Raw genomic sequence first — 17593 nt, 5'->3', positions numbered from 1 at the left:
ATCTACCTCCATTCTTTGTGGCATAGATTTAACAAGATGTTGGAAACATTCCTCAGAGATTTTGGCCCATATTGACATGATAGCATTACGCAGTTGCTGCAGATTTGGCGGCTGCCCTTCCATGATGCGAATCTCCCGGTCCACCACATCCCCAAAGGTGCTTTATTGGATTGAGATTTGGTGATTGTGGAGGTCATTGGAGTACAGTGAACTCATTTTCATGTTCAAGAAACCAGTTTGAGATGATTTGAGCTTTGTGACGCGGTGCATTATCCTGCTGGAGATAGCCATCAGAAGATGGGGACACTGTAGTCATAAAGGGATGGACATGGTCAGCAACAATACTCGGGTAGGCCATGGCTTTTAAACGATGCACAGTTGGTACTAAGGGGCCCAAAGTGTGTGAAGAATATATCCCTCACACCATTACACCACCACCAACAGCCTGAACTGTTGATACAAGGCAGGATGGATCCATACTTTCATGTTATTTACACCAAATTCTGACCCTACCATCTGAATGTCGCAGCTGAAATCGAGACTCATTAGAACAGGCAACATTTTTCCAATCTTCGTTTGTCCAATTTTGGTGAGCCTGTGCGAATTGTAACCTCCGTTTCCTGTTCTTAGTTGACAGGAGTGGCACCCGGTGTGGTCGCCTGCTGCTGTAGCGCATCCGTTTTAAGGTTCAACGTATTGTGCATTCAGAGATGGTCTTCTGCATACCTTGGTTGTAACGAGTGGTTATCTTAGTTACTGTTGCCTTTCTATGATCTCAAACCCCAGTCTACCCATTCTCCTCAGACCTCTAACATCAACAAGGCATTTTCGTCCACACAACATCCGCTCACTGGATATTTTCTCTTTTTCGGACCATTCTCTGTAAACCCTAGAGATGGTTGTGCGTGATAATCCCAGTAGATCAGCAGTTATGAAATTCTCAGACCAGCTTGTCTGACACCAACAACCAGGCCACATCCAGAGTCACTTAAATCCCCTTTCTTCCCTATTCTGATGCTCGGTTTGAACTTCAGCAAATTGTCTTCACCACATCTAGATGCCTAAATGCATTGAGTTACTGCCATGTGATTGGCTGATTAGTAGTTTGTGTTACCACACAATTGAACAGGTGTACCTAATAAAGAGGCCGGTGGAGCACATGGAAGAAACACAGGAGCACATGGAAGAAAACTGTGCAAACACAGAGAGCAGATACAGACTCCATGCAGATGATTGGGACCTGATAAGAACTGCACCCTAGACCCTAGCATTGCAATACTGTACAACAAAATAGTTCTAGTTGTTCCATATGTGTTGAGATCATCCAAGTTACAGGCAGATGGATGCGGTTGGCGGAATCTCTAACATGGTTGAACTTCCTTGTCCTGTCATAATTATGAAATACCATCTTGACCTAAGGGCCAGGAACCCACCGCATGCTATGACAGAGAAAGAAAAAGCAGCCATGGAACAGGGTCCAGACCATGGCCCCTTCAGGCCTCATGCACACAGGGGCTTTTTGCAGCTACTTTTAGGGGCGTTTTCAGCCCTCCATGTTATCCTATGTATCCATGCACACAAACATTAGGAGCTTTTAGTGGCAGTAGTGTTTACCAGCAGGAAAAAAAACCCATGGCCAGTGCGTCCAGGAGCAGCAGCGTTTTGTCAGAAAAATGCTTGATGTGTCTAAACGCGTATTAATGATAGGCGCTTATAATTCTCGCCAATGAAATGGGTTATCGCCAAAGCACTTGACACCTGTAAACGCGCCTAAATGCCTGTAAAACTGTTAGACACTTTGATAAGAGTCAGGCGTTTTTTTTGCCAAAACGCAGCTGCCAAGAGGAGGAGCTTTTTTAAAACGTCCTGTGTGCATGAGGCCTTAACGTGTAATTTTAGATATACATAATGAGATGGCACCACTCCCACCCTGCTAAATTCCAGAAAGTTTTCAGGCCATCTAGGAGATTCAGTCACATACGTGAGTTTTTGGTCTTCCTCAGGATGTCATCCCCAGTGGAGTTGACTAGTAGTTACCTGATCTAGTTCCAAGAGAAACCTCCCACCTACAGTTCCTTGAAAAAGAATTCATACCCCTTGAAATTTTCCACATTTTGTCATGTTACAACCAAAAACGTAAATGTATTTTTAATTGGGATTTTATGTGATAGACCAACACAAAGTGGCACATAATTGTGAAGTGGAAGGAAAATGATAAATGGTTTTCACACTTTTTTACCTTTACTCTGATAACCCTAACTAAAATCTAGTGGAATCAATTGTCTTCAGAAGTCACCTAATTAGTAAATAGAGTCCACTTGTGTGTGATTTAATCTCAGTGTAAATACAGCTGTTCTGTGAAGCCCTCAGAAGTTTGTTAGAGAACATTAGTGAACAAACAGCATCATGAAGGCCAAGGAACACATCACACAGGTCAGGGATAAAGTTGTGGAGAAGTTTAAAGCAGGGTTAGGTTATAAAAAAATATCCCCAGCTTTGAACATCTCACGGAACACTGTTCAATCCATCATCCAAAAATGGAAAGAGTATGGCACAACTGCCAACCTACCAAGACATGGAAGTCCACCTAAACTGAAAGGCTGGGCAAGGAGAGTAATAATCATAGAAGCAGCCAAGAAGCCTATGGTAACTCTGGTGGAGCTGCAGGGATCCACAGCTCAGGTGGGAGAATCTGTCCACAGGACAACTAATAATCGTGCACTCCACAAATCTGGTCTTTATGGATGAGTGGAAAGAAGAAAGCCATTGTTGAAAGAAAGCCATAAGTCCCATTTGCTGTTTGCGAGAAGGCATGTGGGGGGGGGGGGGGGCACAGCAAACATGCGGAAGAAGGTGCTCTGGTCAGATGAGAACAAAATTGAACTTTTTGGCCTAAAAGCAAAACGCTATGTGTGGCGGAAAACTAACTCCGCACATCACCCTGAACACACCACCCCCATCGTGAAACATGGTGGTGGCAGCATCATGTTGTGAGGATGCTTTTCTTCATCAGGGACAGGGAAGCTGGTCAGAGTTGATGGGAAGATGGATGAAGCTAAATGCAGAGCAATCTTGGAAGAAAACCTGTTAGAGTCTGCAAAAGACTTGTGACTGGGGCGGAGGTTCAGCTTCCAGCAGGACAACGACCCGAAACAACCAGCCAGAGCTACAATGGAATTGTTCCGATCAAAGCATATTTATTATTATTATAATACATGATTTCTATAGCGCCAATAGTTTGCACAGTGCTTTAGAAAATGAAGGTAGACTATACAGTTACAATACAATTTTGTTCAAGAGGGAAACAGATGTGTTAGAATGGCCCAGTCAAAGTCCAGACCTAAATCCAATGGAGAATCTGTGGCAAGACTTGAAAATTGCTGTTCAAAGACGCTCTCCATCCAATCTGACAGAGCTTGAGCTATTTTGCAAAGAAGAACGGGCAAAAATGTTCCTTTCTGAATGTGCAAAGCTGGTAGAGACATCCTCAAAAAGACTTGCAGCTGTAATTGCAGTGATAGGTGGTCCTACAAAGTATTGACTCTGGGGGGCTGAATACAAATGCACGCCACACTTTTCACATATTTATTTGTAAAACATTTGGAAAACCATTTCTCATTTTCCTTCCACTTCACAATTACCGTATTTTTCGCTCCATAAGACGCACCTGACCATAAGACGCACCTAGGTTTTAGAGGCAGAAAACAGGAAAAAAAAATTCTGAACTAATGGACTGCAGACATAGTACAGGAGATGACCAGAGACTGCGGACACAGTACAGGAGATGACCAGAGACTGTGGACACAGTACAGGAGATGACCAGAGACTGCAGACACAGTACAGGAGATGACCAGAGACTGCAGACACAGTACAGGAGATGACCAGAGACTGCAGACACAGTACAGGAGATGACCAGAGACTGCAGACACAGTACAGGAGATGACCAGAGACTGCAGACACAGTACAGGAGATGACCAGAGACTGCAAACATAGTACAGGAGATGACCAGAGACTGCGGACACAGTACAGGAGATGACCAGAGACTGCGGACACAGTACAGGAGATGACCAGAGACTGCGGACACAGTACAGGAGATGACCAGAGACTGCGGACACAGTACAGGAGATGACCAGAGACTGCGGACACAGTACAGGGATGACCAGAGACTGCGGACACAGTACAGGGATAACCAGAGACTGCGGACACAGTACAGGGATGACCAGAGACTGCGGACACAGTACAGGGATGACCAGAGACTGCGGACACAGTACAGGGATGACCAGAGACTGCGGACACAGTACAGGAGATGACCAGAGACTGCGGACACAGTACAGGAGATGACCAGAGACTGCGGACAGCACAGGGGATGACCAGAGACTGCGGGCATAGTACAGGAGATGACCAGAGACTGCGGACAGCACAGGGATGACCAGAGACTGTGGATAGTACAGGGGATGACCAGAGACTGTGGACAGTACAGATGACTGCTGACCTTTGGGGAGGGGGGGAGCGGGTACCTGAATTTGACAGATACCCGCCCCCACTTCCGCGGAGTTGTTCTTTCATCTTACCTGTTTCTCTATCCAGCCGCGCGCTGTCTTCCCGGCTTCTGTAATGGTGCTCGGCATGACAGCCGGGTGCCCAGTGCGCATGAGCGAGAAGCACTTGCGCTTTGTGATTGGTCCGGCGGCTTTGGGATCTTTCATGTGTCCCAGGTGCCGCCTTACCATTCACAAAAAGCACCGCTTCTTGCGCATGCGCACTTGGCACCCGGCTGTCATGCCCACACTACAGAAGCCAGGAAGACCGCGCCGCTGGATAGAGGAACGGGTAAGATGAAAGAACAACTCCACGGAAGTGGGAGCGGGTACCTGTCAAATTCAGGTACCCGCTCCCCCTCCCTCTCCAAAGGTCAGCAGTCATCTCTATAAGGTCCCGCTGTAGAGCTGAGCGGCCGGCCCGGTATTCTGACACGGCGGCAGTGGAAATACCGAACCGGCCGCTCCATATTCGCTCCATAAGACGCACTGACATTTTCCCCCCTTTTTTGGGGGGAAAAAAGTGCGTCTTATGGAGCGAAAAATACGGTATGTGCCACTTTGTGTTGGTCTATCACATAAAATACCAATCAGACACATTTACATTTTTGGTTGGAACATAACAAAATGTGGAAAATTTCAAGAGATATGAATACTTTTTCAAGGCACTGTGTATAAGTGGACCACCACTTCTGAAAGCTATCAATAACATCAGTTACTTTTCACTTCTTGCACTATAAAAGACCAGCAATGGAGAACTGTGGTAACATCTTGATTGTGTTACAGGCTGCAGTAGACATCCCTCAATACATTGGGATAAATTTGCTGGTTGAAGGAGCCATGGTGAAAAATCCACGTGTCCCTCTTCCAAGACAACCCACTAACCTTGTCAACCCAGGCATGACTCACCTGATCAACCACCAAAGATCTCTCTCCATGGTGCAAGCCAAGGTGTCAACAGCAACAAGCTTTGTTGGGCCTCATGATACCACCAGACACCCACCCGCCATCCCATATTCAACATTCAAAGCAAATTATCGTACCAAAACACTGCACACCTTGAACAGGGCAAAAACCACAGTCATAGATAAAGAAAACAAAGCAACGACAGAAGCTCGGTGCGGATCAGAGAGCGTAGAGTTGGTCAGGCTTTCTGAGAAGTTTGGTGTTGATCACAAGAACACAAAATCGCTCATGCAAGGAGTAAGCACAGCAAAAGTCATACAGCTTCACCAACGTTTGCTTGCCACTCCTAAGCTGTGTGTTTCGGAAAAGCCTTCTTTAACAAAACACCTGATTGGGCAGAAAGATGCATCACGTTTGGATCTGAAGATTACAAGCCTTGACTCAGGAGAAATACAGCTTCTTAAGAGGGTGACGAGGGCAGGTAAAGAGATCTGTCATTTATAAAACATACACTCATAATTTGTCCAAGAAGGAGTTTAATTGGTTGATTGCTTCTAGTTTTTAAAGCGGAGCTCCACCCAAAAGGTAAGTTCCGCTTTAAGGACTGCTTCCCCGCTCCCTATTAAGGATTAGTACCTTTGGGGGGTGGGGGGGAGCGGGTACCCGAATTTGACAGGTACCCGCTCCCATTTCCGGTCCGATTGCCTAGGCGATCGAAAGCGGAAGGTGTCCTCCCTCCCTGTAGTCTTTTGGGACATGTGACAGGTCCCAGAAGACTACAGGACCATTCAGGAAGCGCAGTGCTACTCGCACATGCGCAGTGGGTACTCGGCTGTGAAGCCGCAAGCTGTCACAGCCGGGTGCCCACACTGAAGATGCCGGCCTCCTGGAATACAGGACAGCCGGTGAAACGGGCTACGGGGGACACACCGCGGGACCGAGGGACAGGTAAGTGGCTGTTTTTTATTAAAAGTCAGGAGCTACAGTTTTTGTAGCTGCTGACTTTTATTTTTTGACAGGGTGAACTTTAACTGGATAGTACACTTTTAATGGCGATCGCTTTTCCATTTGACGTATAAGGGCTACCCAAGGGCTGTGGTAAAGCCAATATCTCCAACTAGACATGTATGAATCATTTCATTACAAATTGAAATTCCGACAAAATTTTTGTTATTCAGAGATTCAGATGTATCAGAATCTCTGAATCACAATAGCAAATTTCAACAAATGTGAAAGAATTATAATGAAAACAACGAATGCTTTCGTATTCATTTGTTTAACCCCTCGCCCTCCAGAGGATTTACCCCCCCTTCCTGACCAGGCCATTTTTTCCGATACGGCGCTGCATTACTTTAACTGACAATTGCGCGGTCATTCAACACTGCACCCAAATGAAATTTATGTCCTTTTTTCCCACAAATAGAGCTTTTTTCCGGTGGTATTTGATCACCTGTGCGTTTTTAGTTTTTTGCACTTTAAACAAAAAGACCAACAATTTTGAGAAAAACAATATTTTTCACTTTTAGCTATTAAACATGTCCAGTAAAAAAATAAAAAAAATCAAATTTCGTCATAAATTTAAGCCAAAATGTATTCTGCTACATGTCTGGGTGGTGATCAGCAACTTATAGCGGGACTGCAGCGAGCATTCTGGGGGGGGACTGATTAACTATAGTAAATGTAGATCACTAATTCTCCCCAACTCTTTTTAAGCACACTTCACCTCTACCCTTAGAGGTGTACAAATATAAACATAAATATGCTCAGTGAAAATTAATAAATGAAACCCTTCATTAGATAATAATTTCAAATTAAAGTCCAAAATCTATATGAAAATAATTAAAAAATTGAAAACCGAAATGTCCAAAAAAAAAAAAAAATATATATCCAATATCCCAATAAAATAAATAAATAAATACGTGTAGTCCAAAAATTGATTCAAGTGTAAAAACTCTCCGCTGCTTGCAAAAACTTGATTACCTCAAAAAAAAAATATACACAGTGCATTATCCTTTATAAATCAAAAATTTACATGTGAAATCACTCCAGTAATATTCACCCAAGTGAAAACAAGTGTATATATCAAACCACATACACATGCAATATACAGTGCAAAACCATGCATGTGAAACACTCTACTGTGCTCAAAAACTCATAACACAGTGCACACTTCTATCAGGGTAAGGAGTGAATACCCTTACCAATATTCAAAACAATTTATGCTTTGATCTCAATCCACAGAAATTGCCTGATGATATAAATCCTCTTGCAGATGTCCTCAGGGTTTGCTTTGATCCTATAACACTGTATGGATCCTTCCACCCTAGCAACTCAGATATGTTTTCACCATATACGCCAGTCAGATACCCATATATAAGGAACAAATCATAGTGTAATACTGCCACATACTAAGATCCAAACTTTTAATCATACTGCTTACATTAAAAACATCTTTCCATCGCATAAAGCATATAGAAACCTTTCTGCCATCCAGGATCCAGGAGAGTCCTAATCGCAAGTACTTTAACTGACAATTGCGCGGTCATTCAACACTGCACCCAAATGAAATTTATGTCCTTTTTTCCCACAAATAGAGCTTTTTTCCGGTGGTATTTGATCACCTGTGCGTTTTTAGTTTTTTGCACTTTAAACAAAAAGACCAACAATTTTGAGAAAAACAATATTTTTCACTTTTAGCTATTAAACATGTCCAGTAAAAAAATTAAAAAAATCAAATTTCGTCATAAATTTAAGCCAAAATGTATTTTGCTACATGTCTGGGTGGTGATCAGCAACTTATAGCGGGACTGCAGCAAGCATTCTGGGGGGGAACTGATTAACTGCCACTGATATCCCCAGTGAGACTAATACAGTAGTTAGTGCTAATAAAAAAAGCACTGATACTGCACTAAAGGCACTGGGCAGGAAGGGGTCATTATATGGGGCGATCAAAGGGTTAACTGTGTGCTGTTTCATATTATGTGCTGTGTGGGTGCTTTCAACTGTAAGCACACTGCTTTGCATGGCTCTGCACAGACATTTCCCCCCATTTTTTTTTAGCTAAAAATATGGTATTTAATGAATGAATCCAACATGAAACAAAATAAAAGAAAAAATTCCTTTCTTCTGAGTACTCTACACTAAACTGAGCATGCTAGGTGAGGTTGATTATCTACCTCACGGGTGTCAAACTGGTGGCCGTCCAGCTGTTGCCAAACTACAAGTCCCATGAGGCATTGCAAGATTGACAGTTACAAGCATGACTCCCAAAGGCAGAGGCATGATGGGACTTGTAGTTTCGCAACAGCTGGAGGGCCGCCAGTTTGACACCCCTGATCTACCTATAGTGTACTGACATCTTTAACAGTCCAATCTTTAACAAACTCGTGCAGACTCCACCTCCACAACATCGCCAAAATACGCGCGTTCCTAACCCCAGAAACCACTAAACAGCTCATCCACTTCCTCATCATATCACGACTCGACTACTGCAACTCCCTCCTCACTGGCCTGCCTCGCCGCTGGCTATCCCCGCTTCAGTCCATCCTGAATACGGCTGCCAGACTCATTCACCTTTCCAACCGCTCCATTTCCGCCACCCCCCTCTGCCAATCCCTCCACTGGCTTCCGATTGCGCAATGGATCAAATTCAAAATCCTAACAGTGACGTACAAAGCTGTCCACCATACTGCCCTGAACTACATCACTGACCTAATATCCAAGTACCACCCAGCACGCACTCTCCGCTCGTCACAAGACCTCCTTCTCTCTAGTTCCCTGGTCTCCTCCTCCCATGCCCGCCTCCAGGACTTCTCCAGGGTGTCACCCATCCTCTGGAACTCCCTGCCCCAACCCATCAGATTATCACGTACTCTCCTCTCCTTTAGGTGCACCCTGAAAACCCATCTCTTCAGGGAAGCCTACCCCACCCCCTGCTAACTTGCCGACCTCCTCCACTCTTCCTACCACTCCATCCCCCACAGCTATCTCCTCCTGTACCACCATCCCCTCCCTCCTAGATTGTAAGCTCAAAAGAGCAGGGCCCTCGATCCTCTCATGTTTTGCATTGTATTGTTATTGTTCTGTCCCCCTTTGTAATGTACAGCACTGAGCGAACTATCGGCGCTTTATAAATACTGTATAATAATAATAATAATCTTGAATGTTAGTGTCCAGATCCTCCTGTAGGTGGCAGTATAGCCATAACATGGAATTTAGAGCTGTGTCCCTAATAGAACATATAGAAAATGATGCTGGTATCCCCTATATGTAAAATAGACCTTGTTACTAAACTAACCTTCTTTATCATGCAGGACTTGACTCCCATCGGATGCCCTGCCTGTTCTGTAAGGGAATCTCCTCTCTGCAAGCCACATGTAGCTGTTGTAAGAGCACCAAACTCCCCCCTAAACCAATCCGCTTCCAGCTATCCAAAGGGACGCATCTCAGCAGGTTCCACGGAGGAGCACAACAGCTCTCGGCACGAGGAACCGCCATCATCACATCCTTGCTGCTGTGATCTCACCTGTCAGTCCATGCATCGACCTTTGGTTTTAAAGAGACTCTGTCACCTTAAAAACATGAAAGCTGCAGGTATACAGTGCCTATATTTTTTTTTTTAAGGTGACAGAGTCTCTCTAAAGTCAACCTATCACCAACTCAGACCTTACCAATGCAGACTAGACAGTATTGAAAGGTATCTCTTGCATTAGAATCTGTCGCTGCGGCATGATACTGTAAAACATGCAATATGCAAACACTGACTTTTTCAAAAGTCAGCAGTTGGAATCGCTTCCTGCACCTCCCTATATACACATTGCATTGTGGGATGTTTGGGGACATTTTCAGCCTCAACATCTCCAAAGACAGAAAGTTGAATATTGTAGGCCACGGAGTTGTTGAGGCTCCTCGGGGGCCCTGCAGTGGAAGACTCATGTAACCAATCAGAACCCGGTGCTGTCTTATCTTCATTGGTAAACATAGCCATATCAGTTGGGGGAGTGGCAGGTTTGTTTTAGAGAAACATGGAGGCTGCCATTGTTGATGGGTCTATCTGAAAATGTTGGCTGCCTGGCTGTTTCTTGCTTCAATAACTTGTGACCTGGAAAAAGCACTCAGGATTTGACTCTTCTGTGACTTTCTCTACATTCTTGATCCAAGGGGTGACTCAAAGTATTGAACTAGTAGCTTCTCTGCACCAAAAAAAATTAGCACTTTAAACTGAGTCATCCAATGTCTTCTAATACTGCTGCTGTTGCTGTCTTTACAATCAGCCTCTAAGAAGCCCAGGACCCTGGGTGTTTGGGCCATTCCACAGTCTTCACTGGTGTCTTCACTGGTGCTACCTTCTCCGAGCTTCCCTCTTTAAAAACATATTCAACATATTTCTGCCATAAATGCAAATTTCACTGTTTTATCTCTTTAAAAATGCTGAAAGTACAGAAAAAAACCAATCAAATCTGCCAGAAATCCAATGAGCTCCCAACTTTCTGTAGTGAGGTGACAACGCTGCCTCTGCTGCACTGAACTCCCAAACAGTGTTGTCAGCTCTTCCAAGCTCTTCTCTGCTGGATTACAAAACACCTTCCCCTCTCCATAACCCTAGGGAAAAGTGTACTGTAGTCAAGCAGAGGAAAACTCAGACAGGACTGACAACACTGCTTGGGATTTCAGCAAAATATATCGGTATTTTGGTGTTGGAGGGGTATAGCCAAAGTAACTTAAAAGTCCAATAAAAATCCAGCGAAATGTTCAATAACAAGTCCGTAAATAAAGTCAAACTTATAGCCAGGGGAATTAAAGGGAGAGGGATTGTTGGACAGGCTGTGGTTAATCAGGGGGGGTAGTGGGCAATAAATGGTAGCATCAGCGGCAGCACCCTTAGAGTAAAGCTGAACTCTGTAAACAGGGAAAGAGAAAATGGGGGCGCCAATCTAAGTGCAGCATTAAAAGTCATTTATTGCAAGGTTAAAAATATTAGCAACTCACTAGACATAAGTTGATAAAAGGCACCCTTGTACAAGGTCCTGAAGGATCGAGAAGCCGGTATGCGGCACAGCGAGTCTGGGCGTCCCGTTGGTAGCTGAGAGCAGGTTCTCTGAGGCACAGGAAGCGTCCGACCACGATGAAGGAACGAGCCTGGAGCGGAGATGGCGCTGGAGTAGACATGACGTCAGAGCGTGATGGCGTGAAACGGGGCAGTAATGCGTTTCGAAGCGTAGCTTCTTCTTCAGACCTCCTAAAGGCCTGAAGAATAAGCTGTGCTTGGAAACGCGTTACGTCATGTCCACTTCAGTGCCATTTGTGCTCCAGGCTGGTTCCTTCATCGTGGCCGGCCGCTTCCTGAGCCTCAGAGAACCTGCTCTCAGCTACCATCCGGACGCCCAGACTCGCTGTGCTGCATATCGGCTCCTGGATCCTTCAGGACCCCGTTCGAGGGTGACATGCCTTTTAACAACTTATGTCTAGTGAGTTGCTAATATTTTTAACCTTGCAATAAAATTACTTCTAATGCTGCACTTAGATTGGCGCCCCTATTTTCTCTTTCCTTGGGATTTCAGTGCAGCAGAGGCAGCGGTGTCAGTTCACTAAAAGAAGTCATGAGCACACTGGATTTCGGACAGGTTCAACAGGTATTTTTTGGTACTTTTTTAAAGAGAAAGAAAATATAGGGAACTGTGCACATATTGAAGAGATGTACTGAATACTTTTTTTTTTATAACTTTGACCAGACATACGCCCTCAGAGACTATATGACCCGTGCTGTTTGTGAGGCCCCCTACAGGCTAAACATGGTGCATACACTGTGCTTTACTATTGCATACATGAGACTGTGATATATACTTTTTCTGTACTGATTGATGTAAAACTGTTTGGAAAATGAACAATCACTGCAGAAAAATGCACTCTTCTCTCACTATCTACCTTTATCTCCCTGGAGAAATGTGATGGTGCTGGTTGTCCCAGCTCTGTGCAAATAAAGTTTTATAACTGCTTATCATGTGTTTTCTTCTGGCTATTTCATTCATATTCCCTGTAAGGCCTCTGTCCTGGTTCAGACTTGAGTCGCACAGAATTGCATGATGATGGAAATCACATTGTTCTCAATGATGTCTATTTACATGAATGCAACTCAGCATGGAGCAATTTTGGAACTTTGATGCGATTCCAGAACAATTTTGGCCCCATAGAGTTCAAAGGAATCACATAGAAATTGCACGTATATTCGATTCTGATGCGATCTGGAAAGTGATTTCATGTTTTTTAACCTTCAACTCTCCATCCAGGTAAAGCAGCAACACCTTGACTACTAGGGATGAAACTGCATGAAATCCACAGGAGTAAAATCATGTCAAAATCACTCACAAGTTGCACTTCAAATTTATTTATTTCAGGTACTTATATAGCGCTATCAATTTACGCAGCGCTTTACATATATATTGTACATTCACATCGGTCCCTAACCCTCAAGGGGTGTACAATCTAAGGTCCCTAACTCACATTCATTCATACACATACTAGGGCGAATTTAGACAGGAGCCAATTAACCTACCAGCATGTCTTTGGAGTGTGGGAAGAAACCAGAGTACCCGGAGGAAACCCAGGCAGGCACAGGGAGAACATGCAAACTCCAGGCAGGTGGTGCCGAGGTTGGCATACGAACCAATGACCCTAGTTCTGCCAGGTGGAAGTGCTAACCATTTAGGCACAATCTCCTCAAAAACGCATTGCACTTGTTTGAACCAGGCCTTAGAGTCCAGGATCGGGATCCTTGATCCAGCTGGTTACAGTCAGATCAGGAAACTTCATGGGGTTGATTTACTAAAGGTAAAGAGGCTGTTCATTTTGCCCATCAGTTGAATCAGTGCCACCTAACAGTGCAGCCTCATCAGTGGCTCCTCATCAGTGCAGCCTATCTGTGCCAATCAGTGAAGGAGACAAATTAATTTTTTAAAAACTTTATAACAAAACTAAAAAAGCTAAAAAACTAAAACAATGTTTGGTCTTTTTTGGTTTGTTTAGCAAAAAATAAAAACCCCACTGGTGATTAAATACCACCAAAAGAAAGCTCTATTTATCTAAAAAAAAAAAAAAAAAAAAAAGATAAAAATTTAGTTTGGGTACAATGTTGCATGACCGCACAATTGTCATTCAAAGTATAAGACTGCTGAAAGCTGAAAATTGGTCTGGACAGGAAGGGGGTAAAAGTGCCCGGTAGGTTAAACCGGATACAGTGAAGGAAATGCGTTCAGCAGGATTTCTGGCTACCAGATGTCTTTTATGCAGGTAGCAAGTTGAGATTAGAAGCAGTCTCTTAAAGGGAGTTCTGCTAATCTCATTTAATTACCTGTATAAAAGACACCTGTCCACAGGAGCAATCAAACAATTAGATTCCAAACTCTCCACCATGGCAAAGACCAAAGAGCAGTCCAAGGATGTCAGGGACAAGATTGTAGACCTACACAAGGCTGGACTGGGCTACCAAAGTAACACCAAGCAGTTGGTGTAATCATTTGTGAAATGGAAGAAACGCAAAACAACTGTAAGTCTCCCTAGGTCTGTTGCACCATGCAAGATCTCACCTCGTGGAGTGTCAATGATCATGAGAACAGTGAGGAATCATCCCAGAACTACATGTGAGGATCTTGTCAATGATCTTCAGCCACCAAGAAAACAATTGGTAACACACTATGCTGACAAGGATTGAAATCCTGCAGTGCCCACAAGGTCCCTCTGCTCAAGAAAGCACATGTCTGAAGTTTGCCACTAAACATCTGAATGATGCAGAGGAGGACTGGTTGAAAGTGTTGTGGTCAGATGAGACCAAAATCGAGCTCTTTGGCATCAACTCAACAAATTTGGAGGAAGAGGAATGCTGCCTATAACCCCAAGAACACCATCCCAACTGTCAAACATGGTGGTGGAAACATTCTGCTTTGGGGGTGTTTTTTTTGCTAAGGGGACAGGATAACTGCACTGCATCAAAGGGATGATGGACGGGGCAATGTACCATCAAATCTTGGGTGAGAACCTTCTTCCCTCAGCCAGGGCATTGAAAATGGGTCTTGGATTGGTGTTCCAGCATGACAATGACCCAAAACACACAGCCAAGGCAACAAAGGAGTGGCTCAAGAAGAGTGGTCTAGCCAGTCTCCACCCCTTAATCCCATTAAAAATCTGTAGAGGGAGCTGAAAGTTTGAGTTGACAAACGTCAGCCACCAAACCTTAAGGACTTGGAGAGGATCTGCCAGGAGGAGTGGGCCAAAATCCCTCCTGAGATGTGTGCAAACCTGGTGGCCAACTACAGGAAACGTCTGACCTCTGTGATTGCCAACAAGGGATTTGCCACCAAGCACTAAGTCATGTTTTGTGAAGGGGATCAAATACTTATTTCCCTCGTGAACATGCAAATCAGTGCATCATTTGTTAGCCATGCATTTCTTTCGAATTTTTTGTTACTATTCTCTCTCTCAGTGTTACAATACACCATTTGATTTTTAGACTGATCATTTCTTTGTGAGTGGGCAAACATTCAAAATCAGCAGGGGATCAAATTTCTATTTCCTTCACTGTATAACCAAAAATGATCATTTATTTTAATTATGTATAATTTATTATTTTTTAATATTTTTATTAGTTTTTTTTTTAAATATACTGCCTGATGAAGATTTTTTTTGAATACACCATAAAGGCTGTAAAAGCAATCATTTCTCCTACTGCGAGAGCTGCAATTGGTCACAGCTTGTCACATGGTACAAGGCTGTTGTGAATAGCCTTGTAGCGTGTGATCTCTGTGATCATTCACAGATTTCACTAGTAGTAAGCAATGATGTCAGGAAGTGACATCTTGCTTACTACTATTCATGTGATCACTGAGGTCCCGTACAGCGATTAGTGTTCCGCTGTGTCCGGAGGACAAAGCAGACACCAGATTGCGGTGCTGCACGCTCCCATGGAGCACAGACAGGCTCAAAATGCGGGCGCCATTTATGAACGGCAACCCGCTCCTGCACTGCTCCCGCCCGGCCGTTTATGGACATGTGCTGGACGGGAAGTGGTTAAAATGGTGACAACACTGTTCATTCTGCAGTGAAATCACACATGTAGACAGGAGATGGATATTGTCCATACCTCTGTTATTGCATGGTCCACGGTTCAGATTTTAGGTCCTTCTCAGCCCTGACAAAGGGGGACTCTTACAGCACCTGAAACACGTTGACTTTCCTATGAAGATTTTTAAATAAAATCCCATTCTGAACTTTTAGTGGAGGAGTGGTACTTCTATTACTTTATCTATATGGTATTGCACATCTTTTTATTGTATTTTGCCCACAGTCACATCAACCTATGCTTGGAGGCCAACATTAGAAAAGGTGATGTTTTATCATTACATGTGTTTATGTGTTAAAAAAACAATGAAGTCATAATTAAGAGCATGAAGTGACACTGTCATTTTAAGTTGCATTACAGTTAAAAAAAACAAAACAAAACAAAAAAACTATTTTGTAAATCCAGAAACGAGGCTACTTATTGTATGTGTTTTGGGATCACTCAAATTGTCCCCAAAAAATATATTCTGCAGGGAGCTACAGTTAAAAGTCCACAGTGAAATCATGATACAGTTGGAAATGGCTTAGACCAGGGGTGGGCAAAGTTTTTGACTTGAGGGCCGCAATGGGTTCATATATTGGACCTGGGGGCCAGACCAAGAGTAGATGAATGATGTGTATGTGTCATCCATAGTAAGTATAGTAATATTCCCCCATAGTAAGCATAGTAATTCATCCCCCATATAGTAATTCATCCCCCATATAGTAATTCATCCCCCATATAGTAATTCATTCCCCATATTAATTCATCCCCCATATTAAGTCCCCAAGTCCCCCGTGTCAATTCACTTACCTTTGCTTCGCGCGTTCCTATCGCCGTATTCTCGCGCCGTTCCGGTGTAGCATGAAAATCTGTCTCCTATGAGGATCTGTCCCCCTCAACGTATCTGCGCATGTGCCAGTTTCAGGCATTAGCAGCCGATCGGCGATCTCCGGCACATGCGCAGATACGTCGAGGGGGACAGATCCTCATAGGAGACAGATTTTCATGCTACACCGGTCTTCAGGGCAGACTGTGAGAGGAGCCTAGCGGGAGCCTAGCTCCGCGGGCCGGATTAAAAGGTCCGCCGGGCTGTATACGGCCCGCGGGCCGTAGTTTACCCATTGCTGGCTTAGACAATCCTGAAATCCATCTGCAGATGAAACCATGCTTAATGCAAGCAGGTTAATTTTGCATCCTAAGTCCCAAGAGTTCCATTGTCCGCTGGAAGAAGGGCAGGGGTGGAGCCTGGATATGTGCAGGGTACCTCCCTCGAGGATCCTTTGGCATTAACAGCTGGTGAAGGTGGAGGTGAAGAGGCATCCGATGCATCAGCTGGCTTGAAAAATGCATCTTACGAAGAATCCTCTCTTCTACCCGCTGGAGAAAACCAAGACAAACATGAATCGGTTTGTTACCACAATGTTCAGTAAACTTCTCTGGTGTTGGATAAATACAATGGATAGGTTTTCCTATTGAGATGATTTATTAGGATGGGAAATGTCTCCAATAGGGACACAAACAACAATACAATTTAAGCCGTGAAGAGGGGTTAGAACATCTGAAATGGTTTACTATCTGCGCCTTTCTGTCACGGTGATAATCCCTTTTATTTGGTGAACAGGAATTAAGGGGGAAGTCTATCAAACAGGTTCACAGGCAGAAATAAAAGCCTGACAGAAATGCAATTCTTCCTCAAGCCATCTAAAGCTAGAGATACATTTTGGTTGGAGTTTAAAGCCCAGGCTCACCCCTGCAGCCCGAGTTGTTTTGTTTACTTTTGCCCTGACTGGGTGACCATTTGCCTAGAGTTGAGCTTTCATTTTGGCTGTCTGAAGTGAAATTATGTCTCCCAATGAGTCTGGAATGCCAACAGGGTCTAAATGATTATCATCACTTTTTGCTCTTCAATGCCGTAGTATGTTATTAAATAAAAATAAATTTTCTTGTGTTTATTTTTTATTATAGGTCTCGTCATAAACATAATTTTAAACAAATATTAAAGCAGAACTCTAGGCATATACCTACAGCTACAATACAGATGAGATGGTATCAAAAG

The 17593-nt window shown here is 43.8% G+C and overlaps 1 protein-coding gene and 1 pseudogene across 1 annotated transcript; one reads left to right on the top strand and one right to left on the bottom strand.

Annotated features, from left to right (window-relative positions):
- The first annotated feature begins 5288 nt into the window (after window positions 1-5288).
- On the top strand, window positions 5289-5948 carry LOC149434106 (tubulin tyrosine ligase 3-like). Its single transcript, XM_089664095.1, has one exon. The coding sequence runs from the start codon at window positions 5289-5291 to the stop codon at window positions 5946-5948; it is 660 nt and encodes a 219-aa protein (XP_089520221.1).
- Window positions 5949-12812: 6864 nt separating this feature from the next.
- LOC149434105 (mitochondrial mRNA pseudouridine synthase RPUSD3-like) overlaps window positions 12813-17593 on the bottom strand; it is a 40359-nt pseudogene continuing 35578 nt past the window's right edge.

The sequence above is a fragment of the Staurois parvus genome, unplaced genomic scaffold (genome assembly GCF_062004578.1).
Source record: "Staurois parvus isolate SC_StPar_1 unplaced genomic scaffold, SC_StPar_1.0 ptg001834c, whole genome shotgun sequence".
Classification (NCBI taxonomy): domain Eukaryota; kingdom Metazoa; phylum Chordata; class Amphibia; order Anura; family Ranidae; genus Staurois; species Staurois parvus.
Note: the sequence above shows the minus strand (reverse complement) of the source record. Positions and strands in the feature narration are given on the sequence as shown.

What these genes read in the sequence shown, in the direction of transcription:
- LOC149434106 (XM_089664095.1), top strand. Translation starts at nt 5,289, where the DNA reads ATGGAGAACTGTGGTAACATCTTGATTGTGTTACAGGCTGCAGTAGAC.